The sequence below is a fragment of the Panthera onca genome, chromosome B4, assembly GCF_046562875.1.
Source record: "Panthera onca isolate mPanOnc1 chromosome B4, mPanOnc1 haplotype 2, whole genome shotgun sequence".
NCBI lineage: Eukaryota > Metazoa > Chordata > Mammalia > Carnivora > Felidae > Panthera > Panthera onca.
Genome location: NC_138345.1, coordinates 11,077,302 through 11,093,417, shown reverse-complemented (window position 1 = coordinate 11,093,417; position 16,116 = coordinate 11,077,302). Strand labels below are relative to the sequence as shown.

The 16,116-nt window shown below is 41.4% G+C and overlaps 2 protein-coding genes across 6 annotated transcripts in view; both read right to left on the bottom strand.

Annotated features, from left to right (window-relative positions):
• The window catches only part of SEC61A2 (SEC61 translocon subunit alpha 2), a 34,875-nt gene extending 25,731 nt beyond the window's left edge, over positions 1 to 9,144 (bottom strand). The window contains exons 1-3 of one of the 4 annotated variants that reach the window (XM_060659600.3): positions 9,001 to 9,144; positions 6,867 to 6,934; positions 5,690 to 5,755 (exon numbers count right to left, since the gene is read on the bottom strand). In XM_060659600.3, coding sequence (XP_060515583.1) covers positions 5,690 to 5,755; positions 6,867 to 6,934; positions 9,001 to 9,007 — 141 coding nt within the window. In that variant the 5' untranslated portion in view covers positions 9,008 to 9,144. The remainder of the gene's footprint in view (positions 1 to 5,689; positions 5,756 to 6,866; positions 6,935 to 9,000) is intronic. The other 3 variants (XM_060659597.3, XM_060659599.3, XM_060659598.3) reach the window with 3 other exon arrangements.
• A 4,094-nt stretch (positions 9,145 to 13,238) lies between these two features.
• DHTKD1 (dehydrogenase E1 and transketolase domain containing 1) overlaps positions 13,239 to 16,116 on the bottom strand; it is a 52,903-nt gene continuing 50,025 nt past the window's right edge. For both annotated transcript variants that reach the window (XM_078450433.2, XM_078450434.2), the window contains one exon: positions 13,239 to 15,505. In XM_078450433.2, the coding sequence (XP_078306559.1) occupies positions 15,404 to 15,505 (102 nt within the window). In that variant the 3' untranslated portion in view covers positions 13,239 to 15,403. The remainder of the gene's footprint in view (positions 15,506 to 16,116) is intronic.

The window sequence follows — 16,116 nt, the reverse complement described above, 5'->3', positions numbered from 1 at the left end:
CTCACAGTAGTGAGATCAAGCACCACATCGGGCTCTGTGATGACAGCACAGAGCCTGCTTGGGATTCTCTCTGCCCCTCTTCTGCTCATTTTCTCTCTCTCTGTCTCTCTCTCTCTCAAAATAAATAAAGAAACATTTCCAGGCGCCTGGGTGGCTCAGTCATGATCCTGAGCCTCGGCTCAGGTCACGATCTCGTGGTTCATGAGTTTGAGCCCTGCACTGGCTCTGTGCTGACAGCATGGAGCCTGGAGCCTGCTTCAGATTCTTTGTCTCCCTTTCTCTCTGGCCCTTCCCCTCTCCCTCTCTGTCTCTCTCTCAAAAATAAATAAACATTAAAGAAAATTTTTTAATAATATTTTTTTTAATTTTTTTTTTCAACGTTTTTTATTGATTTTTGGGACAGAGAGAGACAGAGCATGAACGGGGGAGGGGCAGAGAGAGAGGGAGACACAGAATCGGAAACAGGCTCCAGGCTCCGAGCCATTAGCCCAGAGCCCGACGCGGGGCTCGAACTCACGGACCACGAGATCGTGACCTGGCTGAAGTCGGACGCTTAACCGACTGCGCCACCCAGGCGCCCCAATAATAAATATTTTTAAAAAATACCACAACCTATAAATTATAGGATATATCTACCTAGTCATAAAATAATTTTGCTAAGCTATGGGTACTAAGAACAGCCACAGTCACACTCCCAATGTAAGACTGAGGATTATACATACAGTGGAATATTATTCAGCCACTGAAACTTATACTTAAAGCAGCTTATAATAGCATACAGAAGTGCTTATTTTGCAACAGTAAGTATGACACTGTTGTTATCAACCTGGGGCAATTTTACCTCCCAGGGGACATTTGGCGCTATCTGAAGACAAGTGTTACAACTTGAAGGGAGATGCTACTGGCATCTAGTGGGTAGGGGTCAGGGGTGCTAACATCCTGCAGTGCCCCCACAACGAAGAACTGACTGGCCTAAAATTCAGTGCCATTGCGGAGAAACCCCGGGATAAAAAGAAAGGTGCGGAATTGTATGAATACAAGTTCAACACTATAAAATATGTTCAGAAGATAAAACTAAGTGTAAATATTTACAATCTTGAAGAATACTAATCTGTAGGGGTAGGATTATGGTTGACTTTATTCTTTTCAGCATTGGTCAAGTTTTCTATAGTGAGTGCGTCTTAATTTTTAATCAGAAAACAAAATAAATTCTTAACTTCAGAACGTTTTGTATTATATGACCAATGTTTAGGACACAGCACCAGGCCATACCCCTCCCCTCCCCATATGGAGATCAGACACAAAAGAAAAATACATTTCCAATCTCAAAAACCTTCTTTATAATAAAGCTGCTTTTCTTTTTTAAGTTCCAAAAGATGCTGCCAACAATGGTGAATGACCCATCTGGTCAACCTAAACCTCTCTAGATGTCTGGATTTATTAGCTGGGTAAGCGAAACTGGTGAAGCAAGAAGCATGGATATTTTACGCGTACCCTAATGCTGCAGATGGTCTTCAGCTAACGTGAGAAACAGGGAGGAAGGAAGTTATTGTATTAAAACTAACACTATAGGACAGTCTACATCACAACATTCCCTAAGTGGAAAGAGGTCAATCAGTCAAATTACTTTCCTTAACTGCACCTGATGGAGATGGCCATTTCCTCCACAATTAGACAATTTGTGGGACACTGAACAAGAAAAAGTGAGCCAAACTCCCCTAAGTAAGGGCATTCCCTCCTTTCCTGTAGTCAACAGGATTATTAAACTCAGTGTCTAATTTTATTCCTCTTAGTAAAATCCATAGCTATAGGTTTACGTACAACAGTATTTGGGCAGCAACAAGAGCTATTTTCTGTGACCGTCACAGTTGCAAAGTTCCGGATTTTGCCCTAAATTACATACAATAATCAGTTTCAACTTGACAAGATACAGTACAGTACTTCAGAGAAGCATTCTATATTTTAATGAAAACCCTCAACCGATAAGGTAGACAAAAGAAAATTAGCAGTAGGGATTTCCAAAGGCAGTGGGAATGGAAAGCCAAGCAAAATACTTCTGGGCTAAGGTGGTGAGCTGCAATTCAGTTACACAATATCCTCCCCAGTGCATAAGAAAACACAATTTTTTAAAACGTGTAAAATAGTAAAAGCTAATACAACTGAAAAAAGCTAAGGAAAAAGAAAAAGGAAAAAAAAAATCTGTAAAACAGCCAAAGAAGAAAAGAATCGTAAACTTGAAGCACTAGTGGTCACGGGCACGAGAAAACCATAGACAACTGAGAAGTAGATAGAGACTCAGCACCAAGGCGGCTCCAACCATCACAATGGAAGGCAAGAGATTCCTCACAATTCCCACAACATTCCAAACCTGGAGAACAGCAATCTGCACGGACAGCCTTATCTTTTTTGCCTCCTTTGGTTAGAAGGGAGTAGAAACAGCAGCTGGGAAGAAACGGATGAGAGAAGTGAGCGGTGGGGCTCTCTGCTGGTCCAACTGGCAATTACAGGGCTGCCCTGAGTTGGGAAACAGGGACCTGATCTGAGGTTAGGAACGAACAGAGCCCTCCTCAGTCGCATGGTGAGAACCACCCAGGAGAAGAGAGAGAGCAGAGCGCAGGGAGCATTCGCTGCGCTTCTCACGGTTCATCGCCCCTCCCGCCATTCCCTCAGGTCAAAGAAAAATGGGTAGAACAGGAGACCCCAAGCCCTTTAACTGTGGCTGGGAGGGGAAAATAAACCTGAGATTCAGTGGTAAAAGAATCAAGAAATCACCAGCAGAACTGCCCAAGCATGAGAAAGACAAAAAACACAGCTTGGCAACTGTGCAATCATACTGTAGGGAAAAAAATAAATAATACAGTAATATACAATGCATAAATTAATTTACTGCATGAAACAGTCGTGAGAAATGCCACAGTTTTTGAGCAACACAGTTCTTATGGTTCTTGGGTTCTAGCTGCCAAGCTTAAAATATTTACCACCTAGCCCTTTACAGAACGTTTGCTGACTCTCGGATTAGAAGATTCAATACTGTCGACACGGTAATTTTCTCTAAACTCATCTATAGAGTCAAAGCAATAAAACCATAATCTCAGCAAGCTTTCGTATAACAACTGACAAAGCTGACTCTAAAATCTATATGGAAATATGAAGAACCTACTTAAGCCAAAAACCATTTTGAAAAGGAAAAACAAAGTTGGAGGATTTTTATGACCTGATTACAGGACTTAATATAAAGCTACAGTAATCAGTGTGGTTGACCATAACAATCATGGAACATACATCAGTGGAACGGAACAGAGTACAGAAATATATCCATGCTTATATGGCTAACTGATTTTCAACAAAGATGCCAAGGTAATTCAATGAAGAATGGGCAGCCTTTCAACAACTTGCTATCTATACAGAAAAAAAATGAATACCAACCTTACCTTATGCCCTAACACAAAAATTAACTTGGAATACATCACAGACCAAAGCATACAAGCTAAAACTGTAAAATATTTAGAAGAACACAGGAGAAAATTTTCACCACCTTAGAAGAGGCAAAAATTTCTCAGAAACAAACACCATGGACCATCAAAGGACTTGATCAAAACTTAGGATGTTTGCTCTTCAAAAGATATTAAGAAAATGAAGAGCCAAGCTATAGACTAGGAGAAAATATTCACAGTACATACATCTGAGAAAGGACTTAATCCAGAAAATATTTTACAATGCATACAATTCAATGGACAATAATGTAATTATTTTCAATGGGCACAAGATTTGAAAAAGATACTTCACAGAAGCTAAACACCTGATAAGTACATGAAAAAGTTGCTCAATATCATTTAGCAGGGAAATGCACATTAAAACTTCAACATCATTTATCAGGGCAATGCAAATTAAAACCCTACCCGTTAGAGGACTAGTACTGAACTGCCGAACAGTATCAAGGGTAGGCAAGGACGCAGAGAAATGGAACTCCTATCCGTAACTGGTGAAAATATAAAACAGGACAACCACTTAGAAAAAAGTTTGAGGGGGCGCCTGGGTGGCTCAGTCGGTTAAGCGTCCGACTTCAGCCAGGTCACGATCTCGCGGTCTGTGAGTTCGAGCCCCGCGTCAGGCTCTGGGCTGATGGCTCAGATCCTGGAGCCTGCTTCCGGTTCTGTGTCTCCTTCTCTCTCTGCCCCTCCCCCCTTCATGCTCTGTCTCTCTCTGTCTCAAAATAAATAAATGTTAAAAAAAAAAATTAAAAAAAAAGAAAGAAAAAAGTTTGACAATTTCTTATAAAGCTGAACCTATAATTGCCATACAATCCAGCAATTCTACTTCTAGGTATTCACCCAAGAAAAAGGAAAAGAAATATTCACAGTCTTGCACAGGATTGTTCACAGCAACTTTATTATAGCCAAAATTTGGAAACCCAAATGTCCAACAAGAGATGAACAAATCATGATATAGTCCTAAAACAGAACACTACTCAGAAACAGGGATGAATTACTGGTACACCAAACACATGGACAAACCTCAAAAAGCTAGTGATGAAGTCAGACACTGAGGAATAACACTCTATGACTCCACTTATGTGAAATTCAAAAGAAAAGAAAAGAATCAAATTCTAGGTACAGAAAGCAAATTGGTGCTTGCCTGACACTGGGGGTGAGGTTAAAACTGACTAAGACAGATTACACAGAACTTTCTGGAGTGACAGAATGTTCTATATCCACTGAGGTACTAGATATGTGGGTGTATACATTTGTCAAAATACTTCAAAATGTACACTTAAGAAATGAGTGTATTTTACCATACATAAATTATACCTTCATAAAGTTGTGTGGTTTTTTTTGTTTTGTATTTTGTTTTTTGTTTTTATGGAGAGGAAGGGAACTTCTAAGATGTTAAACGCGGTAAAAATAAGATTATTTTTTCTACTTTTCCATATTTTAAAAAAGTTCTCTCTCCCTGACCACCCAAAACAATTTTAAACTACATACAGTAGTAAAATATTAATGATCAAATCATTTCACTCTTCAAAAAAATACATTTAGCTTTTCCCCAGATTATGGACTTAATGTACTCCACTGCTTCCTAATACAATTTTTTTTTTATATTTCCTTATATGTATCTCAATAGCTTTTCAAAATCCTCAAAAAACTTTCACCTAAATTATCTAATTTAATCCACACGACAATCCCATGACATGGACAGGTCACATTTATTCTCATTTTGTGAACTTAATCTCTGCAAAATATCATTTAACCGCATCACTGAATTTCATCAACTTATACAGCATATTACTGGGGTTCTAGTATTTGACTTTGGGGGATTTTTAAGTCAATACATGCTACTTACAACATGATTAAAGGCAAACAAAACAGAAAATACATTTGCAATGTATGTGTCAAAGGTGTAACACATTAATATACAAAAATCCATCTTAAATCAGGAAGACAAAAAAATCTCAAGAAAAAAGTGGGTAAAGATTATTAACTGCACGCTAAGAGAAAAAAAGGAAAAAATGTTCAAACCCACTACTAAAAAAACTAGAACAAGGTAACCATTTTCGTCACCAAGTCAGATTAAAAGTAACAATGCTCAAATGGTATTTATTGTTTTAACTAAAATAAGTTTCTCAAACTCTAACCAACCAAAACCCTCCAACAATTGCATAGATATCTAATTAGTATTTTGGTTTACATACCTGACAACATACTAAGAAAATGAAGAGAGTTATAGCAGTCCATAGTACCTTCTCTCTAAACTGGATCTGTACAACAAAATGAGGATGAGCCATCAAAACCAGGAAACCGCAATCACAGGGCAAAATTCCACATTAAAGCATAACATTCCGCATCGTGACATGCTCCTATTAGTTGCTATTACAATACTCTCACCTAGTTAGTAGCAGCCAAAGCAAACAGCTCAACTTTTCGAACATAACTTTCTTTCCTTTTCCAAGAGTTAAGTAAGTTACATACAGGCCCCATCACACCGCACGACGTTAACGGAAACCAAAAAGGACAACATGCAAGACACAGACCAAATACGCATGCACTTCAGTTAACAGCATTGTGCAAAGCTGGGGTGCCCATGATAATATGCTACGAATATTTCGCGGAATATGAAAAGCTAGAGCTTCTTGGGATGCCTAACATGGACCTGGAACAACTATTTTTAAAACCTCAAAGCAATAAAAAAAAAAAAAAAAAAAAAAAAAAAAAATTATATATATATATATATATATATATATGCTTGTGAATAAAACAATAAGATGAACACAAGTTTTCCTTATTTCTTTCTACATCCCTCTCCCATTAGTTTTGTGAGATATCACAAGCACAGCAGAAGAGGACTGTCTGGGAATTGGCCACTTCGGGATTAACACTATTTCTGAATTTAAATACCTTAGCTCCGAAAGTGTACAGTGATGGAAGAACAATGTGATGCAGTCACATTATTTTCTGAATGCATTTCTGTAATTTTTCTTTGTACTGAATGATCAAGAAATGCGAGGTCTATACTTGCACAATTTAATTCATTTATGTAAAACAGCTGTAGTCCTCCAAAGTGACCCAGCAGACTGGGTCATTCATAGCGCAGTGGGATCACCAGAGATAGAAGAGTATCTTATCTAACAGGTAGGCCAAAGAAACACTTGGTTTGGAAATGTCAACCTCAAAGAACCGTCATTTTTAAGACCACAAGATAACCTATCTGGATCTACACTGGCCCACACTAGTTTTACTCACTTTGTGCCTCTTGCGAGGAGGAGCAGGTAATATTTCTCCAATTACACCATAAAAGGGTTGGGGATGGTAAATCCATCAGGAGCACAAGTCATTTAGCTGCCCTCTATATTACCAAAATGGTATACTTACTTTCCTTTCAGGTTTCTGAATTTCTGGTAGAACTGCACAGAAAGGTTTGATAACTTCTAAAAACTTGACTGTTAAAAAAAAAAAAAGAAAGAAAGAATAAATGTCCCTATCACAAAGTTTTTAAAAAGAGATGTACCTTTTCACAGAAACAAATACAAATGTTCTCTAACTCTCAATGGCAATCCATCCCATTCCTACCTCCAAAAGTAATCATGGTGTTCTCCATTTCAAATACATCAGGGAAGAGAAATAATTCAAGGGACAAAAGAATCCAAAAGGTTTAAGGGTTTAGTCAGTGGAAGCAATACAAGCATTCTTTTACCAAGATTTTGCTTCCTCATGCTTGAATCCAGCTTTATAATATATAGAAAAGGAATAATTCAACGAGCATCAAAATACATCAAAGGAAGCAAATGCAGTCTACTACGTTACCCACAAGACAATACGCCAGAGAAGAAAATAAGACCTACCAGAGGAGGAATACAGGAGGAAAGTACAACAGGAAATGGGCTAGACTGCAGGACTGACTTTAGATGGAAAGACGCTGAAATGGATACGTGAGAAACATCGCGGAAACACCTGCTATATAGATAGCTCTTTTTGAAGCATACAATCTCTACTTCATTTCACTAAGTCAACATTCATTGCCTGGTTGCTCTCCCACATAATCTCAAAGTACTTGTGTATGTGTAATAATCAGCCCAGAAAATGACAATTACATTTCATTAGAAAGTACTGCTTTCCCAGAGAACTCATTATATACAAAAGTAAGATAAACCAAGGTTCTTTAAGGATAGACACTATCTTCTGGCATAGCTTAAGTCAATTCCTGCCAAAGAACGGGAGAATGAAGATGATATTCTCTCAGTCTTTGCCAGTGTCTGAAATGTGCAGAAACACAAGAAGGCACAACTAGCTATTAGTTATGATCATCTTCCCCTACAGACACTGGATTCTGTATACTAACATCACGAAATTGTTTTAACACGGACCTGAGAAATTACGCTCTCACAGTTAACCAAAAGTTGACTCGATCATCTCACGAAACTCTCAAAATGATGGCAGTCACTGATGTCTGACAAAAGAATTCAGAAATTCTCATGGGAAGATATTCACTGCCCAAGTACGATTCTGGACTATTTGGAAAGCAAATCTGAATTATGGAAGAATTATTCTCTATGCAAAACAAATATTCATCACATCGGGAAACTTCCTAGACCCCTTTATCCCTTTTCTGCCCCACCTCAATCCAAATCCCCTCCCAGATTTCTTGGCTTTTTATGATCATTTGTGTTGGAGAGTTCAAACAATGCTTTGGTCAGCCACTTGTCCATTCTTGTGTTGCAGAATTTCACCGAGTATACTGTAAATTCAAGGTCAGGGGTCTCCTCTACTTCCTTTCTAAATGTCCACTAGTTGGCCAATGGGGGCACGGCTCCCGTTTGCACTTACCCACTCATCCAACAAACATCTGAACAGCTATGTAAGTATCTATGTGAATACATGTGGTGTTGAGTGTTTAGGAGATGGCCCTCAAAGATGCCCATAATTCAAGGCCTTGTCCCTACCCTGAGGTTTATACAGCCTGACACACAGTGAGTTTTCAGTAAACGCTACAAAATGACTGAAATGAAAATTTTAGGGAAAACGCTATGCTACCAATCGCGCTTCTTTCCTCCCCTAACATATATATATGCCATGCATCACTTTCTAAAAAACCAAACAAGCCAGGGCGCTTTATTCATCCCAACTAACACGCCAAGGAAGGGTGATTTGGAAATAAAAATACGAGCTTCCTAAGCTCCTGAAAAATCAGAAGTGGTCCAGGTTTCACTCGGTTCCCTAACTCCCCGCCCCCAAAACCACTGGCCTCCCCTCGCCGTCCCCCGCTCCTCGCCACCCAGCGAGCGCAAACCCCGGGCCTCCGGGTGCGGGCCCCCGCAGGCAGCCGGGGCAAGGCCGCACCGCCGGAGGAGCCTCGGCGGAGGCCCCCGGCCCGCGCCCGCCGCAGCGGCCCGGCGCGGCCCGTGCCTCTCCGGCCCCCAGGCTGGGCCACCCCGGGCGGGCGCCCGCCCCACCGTCCGCAGCCCGTCGGGGCCCACACCCCGGCGAGAGCCGCGCCGACGCTACTCACTGCCCATGGCGGCGGCTGAGGCGGCCCGGCGGGGCACAGCGGCCTCGGCACTGCCTTCGCTCGGGTCCCGCGGCTTGGGTCTCGCCGCCCGCTCCCGACGCGCTCCGGCCGGCCCCGCGCAGACTCCGCCCTGGACCACGTGACCCGCGCGCCGGCCCCGCCCGGCCCCGCCCCCCGATGAGGCCCAAGCAGTTGGCAGCCGGCGCGGCGGAAGTCCCAGCGCGTTGCCATGGCTACCGCCGGCGCTCCTGTGGGCGTGCTCCCGCGTTGCTGCGGGCTTCGGGAGCTTGGGCGAGACCATGGCGGCTGGAGCCTTTCCTGCGTGAGCTCGTCTGCGAGCTTGGTGTCAAGCAGTGGCGGTTTCCTCGACCGGCTGGTCCGGCCCAGGCCTCCCGGGCGCCCCGCGCGACGGGTCAAGACCCGGCCAAAGCGGCCGCCCGAGGGTCGCGGCCCTGAGACGTGGAGCTAAGCCGTCCGGGGAACCAGTGTTGACCCTAACAGCCTTTTTTATTTTGCTCCCGCCTTATCGGAACTTCTTGGAAGCTTTCAAAAATCTGTGACACTTTGGCTATGGTTAATAGCTTATGAACTTTCCACTATTACACGTGATCCTTCTTCAGCTTCTCTGACATACAGAGATCAGGATTTTGTCCTCTTTACCCTTCCTGGACAGCGTGGTGTAAAGGAAAGCAATCCTAGAAATCAGCCAGCCCCACAGTTAAATCCCTCCTCTCCTTCTTAATGCCTTTAGGCAATTAACCTTTCTGAGCTACAGCAGTAAAATACGGATAATAGCTGCGAACTAAAGGTGTGAAAATTAAAGGACAAGATTGACACACAGAAGCCGTTCAAATGTACTTCCTAACTCAATTTTAACCCCCTGCAGTGTAACTTCCGCTCTAACTTCTAATAAAACAAGCTATTTCAAAGGCCACTAATGACCCATAATCACCAAATCCAGTGATCTGTTCTAATGCTTAGATCTGTGTCCAAGAAGGAAACAAATTATTTGTGTGTGTGTGTGTGTGTGTGTGTGTGTGTGTGTGTGTGAGAGAGAGAGAGAGAGAGAGAGAGAGAGAGAGAGAGAATTTTTCTCCTTGACCAAACTCCATCCAGCCTCCTATGAGCCCTTTCTCCACTAGGCTTTACCTTGGACTAGAGAGACTAAAACAGAAACAAAATTTCTGACAGCTCCATCCCTAAGATGACATTAGCTCTCCCTTAGAGAATCTGCCTTGGAAAACTCAAAACTGCCAGAAGAATTTACCAACACCTGAAGATAAGGGTTTCTGTCTCCCAGACTCTGAGGAGGGTAGGAGCCTAACTTCCATAAGCACCAGCTAACAAACCCACAAGGGTGTCACATGGACCAATCCTTCCTCCTTCCAGCTCTCTGTAATTTTTCACTTCCCTGACTCTACTGAGCCCCACCCACCCCCTCCCTGTTCCTTTAATTTCCCTTTAAAACTCCACTTGCCTCTGTACAAATTAAAGTTGAGTTCAGCTCACTCTGGACTCTCTTTTTTTTTTTTATTATATGAAATTTATTGTCAAATTAGTTTCCATGCAACACCCAGTGCTCATCCCAAAAATGCCCTCTTCAATGCCCATCACCTACCCTCCCCTCCCTCCCACCCCCCATCAACCCTCAGTTTGTTCTCAGTTTTTAACAGTCTCTTATGCTTTGGCTCTCTCCCACTCTAACCTCTTTTTTTTTTCTTTTTTTTTTCCTTCCCCTCCCCCATGGGTTTCTGTTCAGTTTCTCAGGATCCACATAAGAGTGAAAATATATGGTATCTGTCTTTCTCTGTATGGCTTATTTCACTTAGTATAACCCTCTCCAGTTCCATCCACGTTGCTACAAAGGGCCATATTTCATTCTTTCTCATTGCCACATGGTACTCCATTGTATATATAAACCACAATTTCTTTATCCATTCATCAGTTGATGGACATTTAGGCCTTTTCCACATTTTGGCTATTGTTGAGAGTGCTGCTATAAACATTGGGGTACGAGTGCCCCTATGCATCAGTACTCCTATATCCCTTGGGTAAATTCCTAGCAGTGCTACTGCTGGGCCATAGGGTAGGTCTATTTTTAATTTTTTGAGGAAACTCCACTTTTCCAGAGTGGCTGCACCAGTTTGCATTCCCACCAACAGTGCAAGAGGGTTCCCGTTTCTCCACATCCTCACTAGCATCTATAGTCTCCCGATTTGTTCATTTTGGCCACTCTGACTGGCGTGAAGTGACATCTGAGTGTGGTTTTGATTTGTATTTCCCTGATGAGGAGCGACGTTGAGCATCTTTTCATGTGCCTGTTGGCCATCTGGATGTCTTCTTTAGAGAAGTGTCTATTCATGTGTTCTGCCCATTTCTTCACTGGATTATTTGTTTTTTGAGTGTGGACTTTGGTGAGCTCTTGGATACTAGCCCTTTAGGACTCTCTTTTCTACTGCAATAGTATACTACTGATTAAAAGCTGTCCTGACCATTGTAACCCATGTGGGGCATTATTTATCTTTGAACACACACACACACACACACACACACACACACACACGGCAATTTAGGCTGGGGATGCACAGGTCTCTGCTCTAATTGGGGTCATCTGGGATAGCTCCAAGGCTGGGGATTTGAATAATCAGAAGGCTCTCTCACAAGTCCAGCATTTGCAGCTGGCTGTGCGCTAAGACCTCAGCTGAAGCTGTCAGTTCCAGTATTTCCACAGTCCTTCTTCACATTGCCTGGGCTTCCTCACAACATGGCTGCTGGGTGCCAAGGGGGACCTTGTTAGTGACGCAACATCACTTTCAGTGTATCATATTCATAGAGGCACCCACAAAGTCCTGCTCAATCTCAAGAGAGGTGGAAGTTTGACTCTACCTCTAGGTGTGGTTGTGGCAAGGTTCTGGAAGGGCAGATGGAGCAAAATACTGCTCTAGCCACTTTGGGAAAATCCAGTTTGCCCTAGTTATAACCTCACATCCTATGACGTAATTCTTACCTCGTTCTACTTTGTATTAATCATTTTCATCCTTGTCTAATCTTCCCTATTATCCATAAACTGCTAGATGGCATCATCTACAGTGACTTGCAAATGGTTGACTTACATACAGTTTTGACCCTAGATTATGAGGTAGTTTCATGAATATAATTTCCTTTCAGCAAAGATGTGTGAAATCGAAAGTCTAATTGACAGAAGGAAAGTTGTTTGCACTTGTCTTTACTTTCTATTTCTGCTACGACTCTATCTTTCAAGTAAGAGCCTGGAATAAACTTTGACTCTCTAGATCACTGCTGTGAATTACCCTTTCAACATCCCTCAGTCTTTCTGCTACTACGTGCTACTCAGGACTTTTTCTTGTATAACCACAATATGCCACCTAATCTACAGCTGTCAGGAATCTCACTCTACCTTGACATCCCACACTGTCTTAGTACATCCAACAAGAACATTTCTCCCTATGTGTAAAATACTTTGTCTTCTCAAATAGATGGTTAGTCCAACTGAGGACAAATGGCAAACCATGTTCTCTTTTCTTCCTGTGTATTTCTAATGTCCAGAACAATGCCATATATGCAGATGTCCAATAAACTATTGAGGAAATACCATTCTACTCTTACAGGGTCATTTCTTATTTTTGTTCAATTGTAGCCTGTTCTCCATATGAATCAGAGAAGACACAGGGAAACAGCTCTAGAGTAACACACTTTTACTAAAAGTTTTCTAAAATTAACTGATTTTGCAAATGTCAATTGGGGAAATGACAGTGTGCTTTAGACTGTTTTATCAGATTTAAATACAACCATGACAATGAACTACAACTTCCATAGAGTAATTTAGGAGTTGTTTATTTGTGTCATCATGGGTTATAAATATTGAGGATTTAAGCATGTTGTCCAAATGTCCTGAAAATGTGATGGTTTTAGCCTGAAACTTATGAGAAGCTGAAGATGAAAACCAAATACCCAAGTAAATCCAAGAGAAATGGAGGTGAAGCTTTTGGAACCCCAGGATCTAAAAGTCTTGACTCTTATCTGTGACTTCCTTCCTGTATAACCCCTAATTTCTTTCAACTGTATTTCCTCAGTTTTGTAGAAGGGATACGATTTCTATTGTCAGTCAAGGAATTTTTAAATAATAAAATTTCAGAGGTAATTACAGTCAGGCTAAAAGAGGTTATGCTTTAGAATATTTTCCTCATAGCATGCAGACAGAAAACTGAGCAAAATGGTTCTTTTTTTAAATGGTTTATTTATGTTTGAGAGAGAGAGAGAGCAAGTATGGGAGGGGCAGAGACAGAGGGAGACAGAGGATCTGAAGCCGGCTCCACGCCGACAGCAGAGAGCTCAATGCAGGGTTCGAACTCACGAACCATGAGATCATGACCTGAGCTGAAGTTGGGACACTCAACCAACTGAGCCACTCAGGCACCCCCCCCACCTCTTTTTTAATGTTTTATTTATTTTTGAGAGATAGAGCGAGTAGGGGAGGGGCAGAGAGAGAAGGAGACAGAGGAAAAATGGTTCTTAAGGAAGAAAAATTTATTTTACAATGAATATGTCACCTGAGACAAAATGAACATTTTTTTCATGGTTGTTAAAATTTCTATTCACTGAATACCCCATTTAAGTCTGCTCTTCATTGAACATGAACTTAATTAGCATAGATATAACAGGATACAAATATCACATTATCGAATTTCTCTGAGAAATATAATAAAATATTTTTATTTTACTTTGTGATTATATTTTTATCCCATACTTTCTAATGAGAGTATTTGATTTGGAATTCTTTAAATGGTCCCTTCCTACAAGGTGATTCAAGATGCTGACCCGTGTTGCAATCATGATTGAAAGTAAGAAGGTTAAGATATAGGAGACATCTTCTTTTTCAGAAGACACATTTGATGGCTCAAGGTGGAGAAGTGTAATAAGATACCAGAGATGAAAAGTTAGAAATTTGGAGAAATCTAAACTGAACTTTAAAAAAATGAAAAAAACAAACCAGTTTTCCATCTCATTATGTGCTTAAACTTTGAAATGTTTAGCCAAGAGATCTGAAAAACATGACAGCGCTTTTATGTTTTTCCAGTTCAGTATACCACACTGAAAACCATTCTCATTAAAAGGACCTTTGTAATTTTACCGATTTACATGCGTGGCACAAAGTTACGTGATTTATAAGGCTTGACACAGGAAGGAAGCATTAAGGTGCATAGGGATAAAAAAAGGATGTGAGTTTTACAGAAATATTAAATCAATACACTAACGCATACGTTTAAGATGTGAATCATGAATCCACTCCTGTGGCCAGAATAACCTACACATCGATTCTGAAAGACATTACCAGCTGCCAGGAAAAGTGCCCCAGCATGTCCTCCATCACCTCTGAGAAAAATGTCATGGCACAAGAATGGTAGATGGCCGAGTCTCTGCAGCACCAAGCCACGTAAAGCTACACCATTTGCTGCCGTTTAGTTATGTTTCCACAAAGTTTCAGAAGTAACAGACTGGGTGGGTGATCTCTGTAAATCCCCAAGTACCTGGTGCTGGGAAGTCTCCAGCATCAAAGTTAAAAAGCTCCTTAAACACTGCGAATGAACATCACATCACGTTGTCATACCTTTTAGAAGTAAGACTGACTGACCAGGAGCTGAAATCCCCACATCAGATACCCAAAGTCAATTAAAAATATCAAGATAACAATTTCGGGGGGGGGGGGGCGGGGGGGAAGATACTATGTAGCCCACAAATCAATTTCATCGTAGCTAAAACTCCTTAATAATACTGTGCAAAAAGATTATACATCCAGAGATTTGTATTGAATGGGATGGATATATAAGGACAACGGGTGAAAACAACTATCCTGAAAAACACGAATCAGGACTAATATGGTTTTGCTGCAGCATTTGGTGAAACATTCTTCACAGTGGCTGGAAAGCAGCACTAGATATTACGTCAAAAGAAAATATTGATAGTCACAATGGCAGAATTAATGAAGTGACACGCATCAAGCAAACGGAGAAGTAATGTTGAGGTCATCTGGATGGAGCTGCAAATTCCAGCTAACGAACTTTTCCTGGGCATATATAGTTAGCTAATGAGAAAGAGTGGCCTGAAAAAATCTGGTTCATTGAATTAGCTCTACAACTCAGAACCAAAACAAAACACTGCTGTACCTTTAAGGCTACAATGGACTGGTCAGATTCATGTATTCATGGATAATTCATGCCCTTGGCTATTCCACATATTCTGATTAAACTGCCCCCATGAATCCCAACATCTTAGAGGAACATAGGCTTTTCATGTTACCTAATGGAAGGGGAGAGTACAGAAGCAAGCCTTTCTTCTCACGGAAGTTTTCTTAAAGGAAGTAGTAGTGATTGGAAGGACACCATCAAGCAAAGGTCTTGGTGAGGACATCTTCATGCTGCTGCAGGTGAAGGGCGCCAATTCCTACAGCGGGTGCTGGCAAAGGGGGTCGGCTCACGAGACGGAGCTGTCATTGGAGCAGAAAAGAAATAAAATGGCATTTGAACCTGATGAGAGCCCTGCTTCCTTCTCCCAAGGCAGTCCATGCATTTCTCTTAGCTTGTTTAACCACAAATCACCTTTTGGGCAAAATAACGAGTTACCTAGAATAGACTGGAAGGAGATATTTGTCACGACTAAAAACTAAATTCCAGGCACCATGAGGTGAGATGAATTCTTGAATTATGTCCTGTTCTTCAGTAATTATTAGTTGGTTTAACCTGCAGATTTTCCTAAATTAGAACTATCTATAGGTGAAAATGACTTGCGCCCAGCAAACTAGTAACAAATGTGTAAACTGAGTCCTGATCGAAGCAGAATAGGAAGATAAACAGAAGCACATTTGCTCTTCTCATTGTTCTTCCCTTTCTACAGCATGATCAGGAAGAATTTGGCCTTTGATGGATGCCACCTATGCAGATGAGCCTGGGACAAGCGTTACCGGGCACCTTTTCTCCCACATTGTAAAATAAACCCGCTCATCACCCTGCTCCCCAGGGCTGGATACTGAGCTTTGGGACAAGGCTTCTGAATGGACTAATGGGAAAAGTAGATGACAGGGAAGGGCTTTTACTGTTT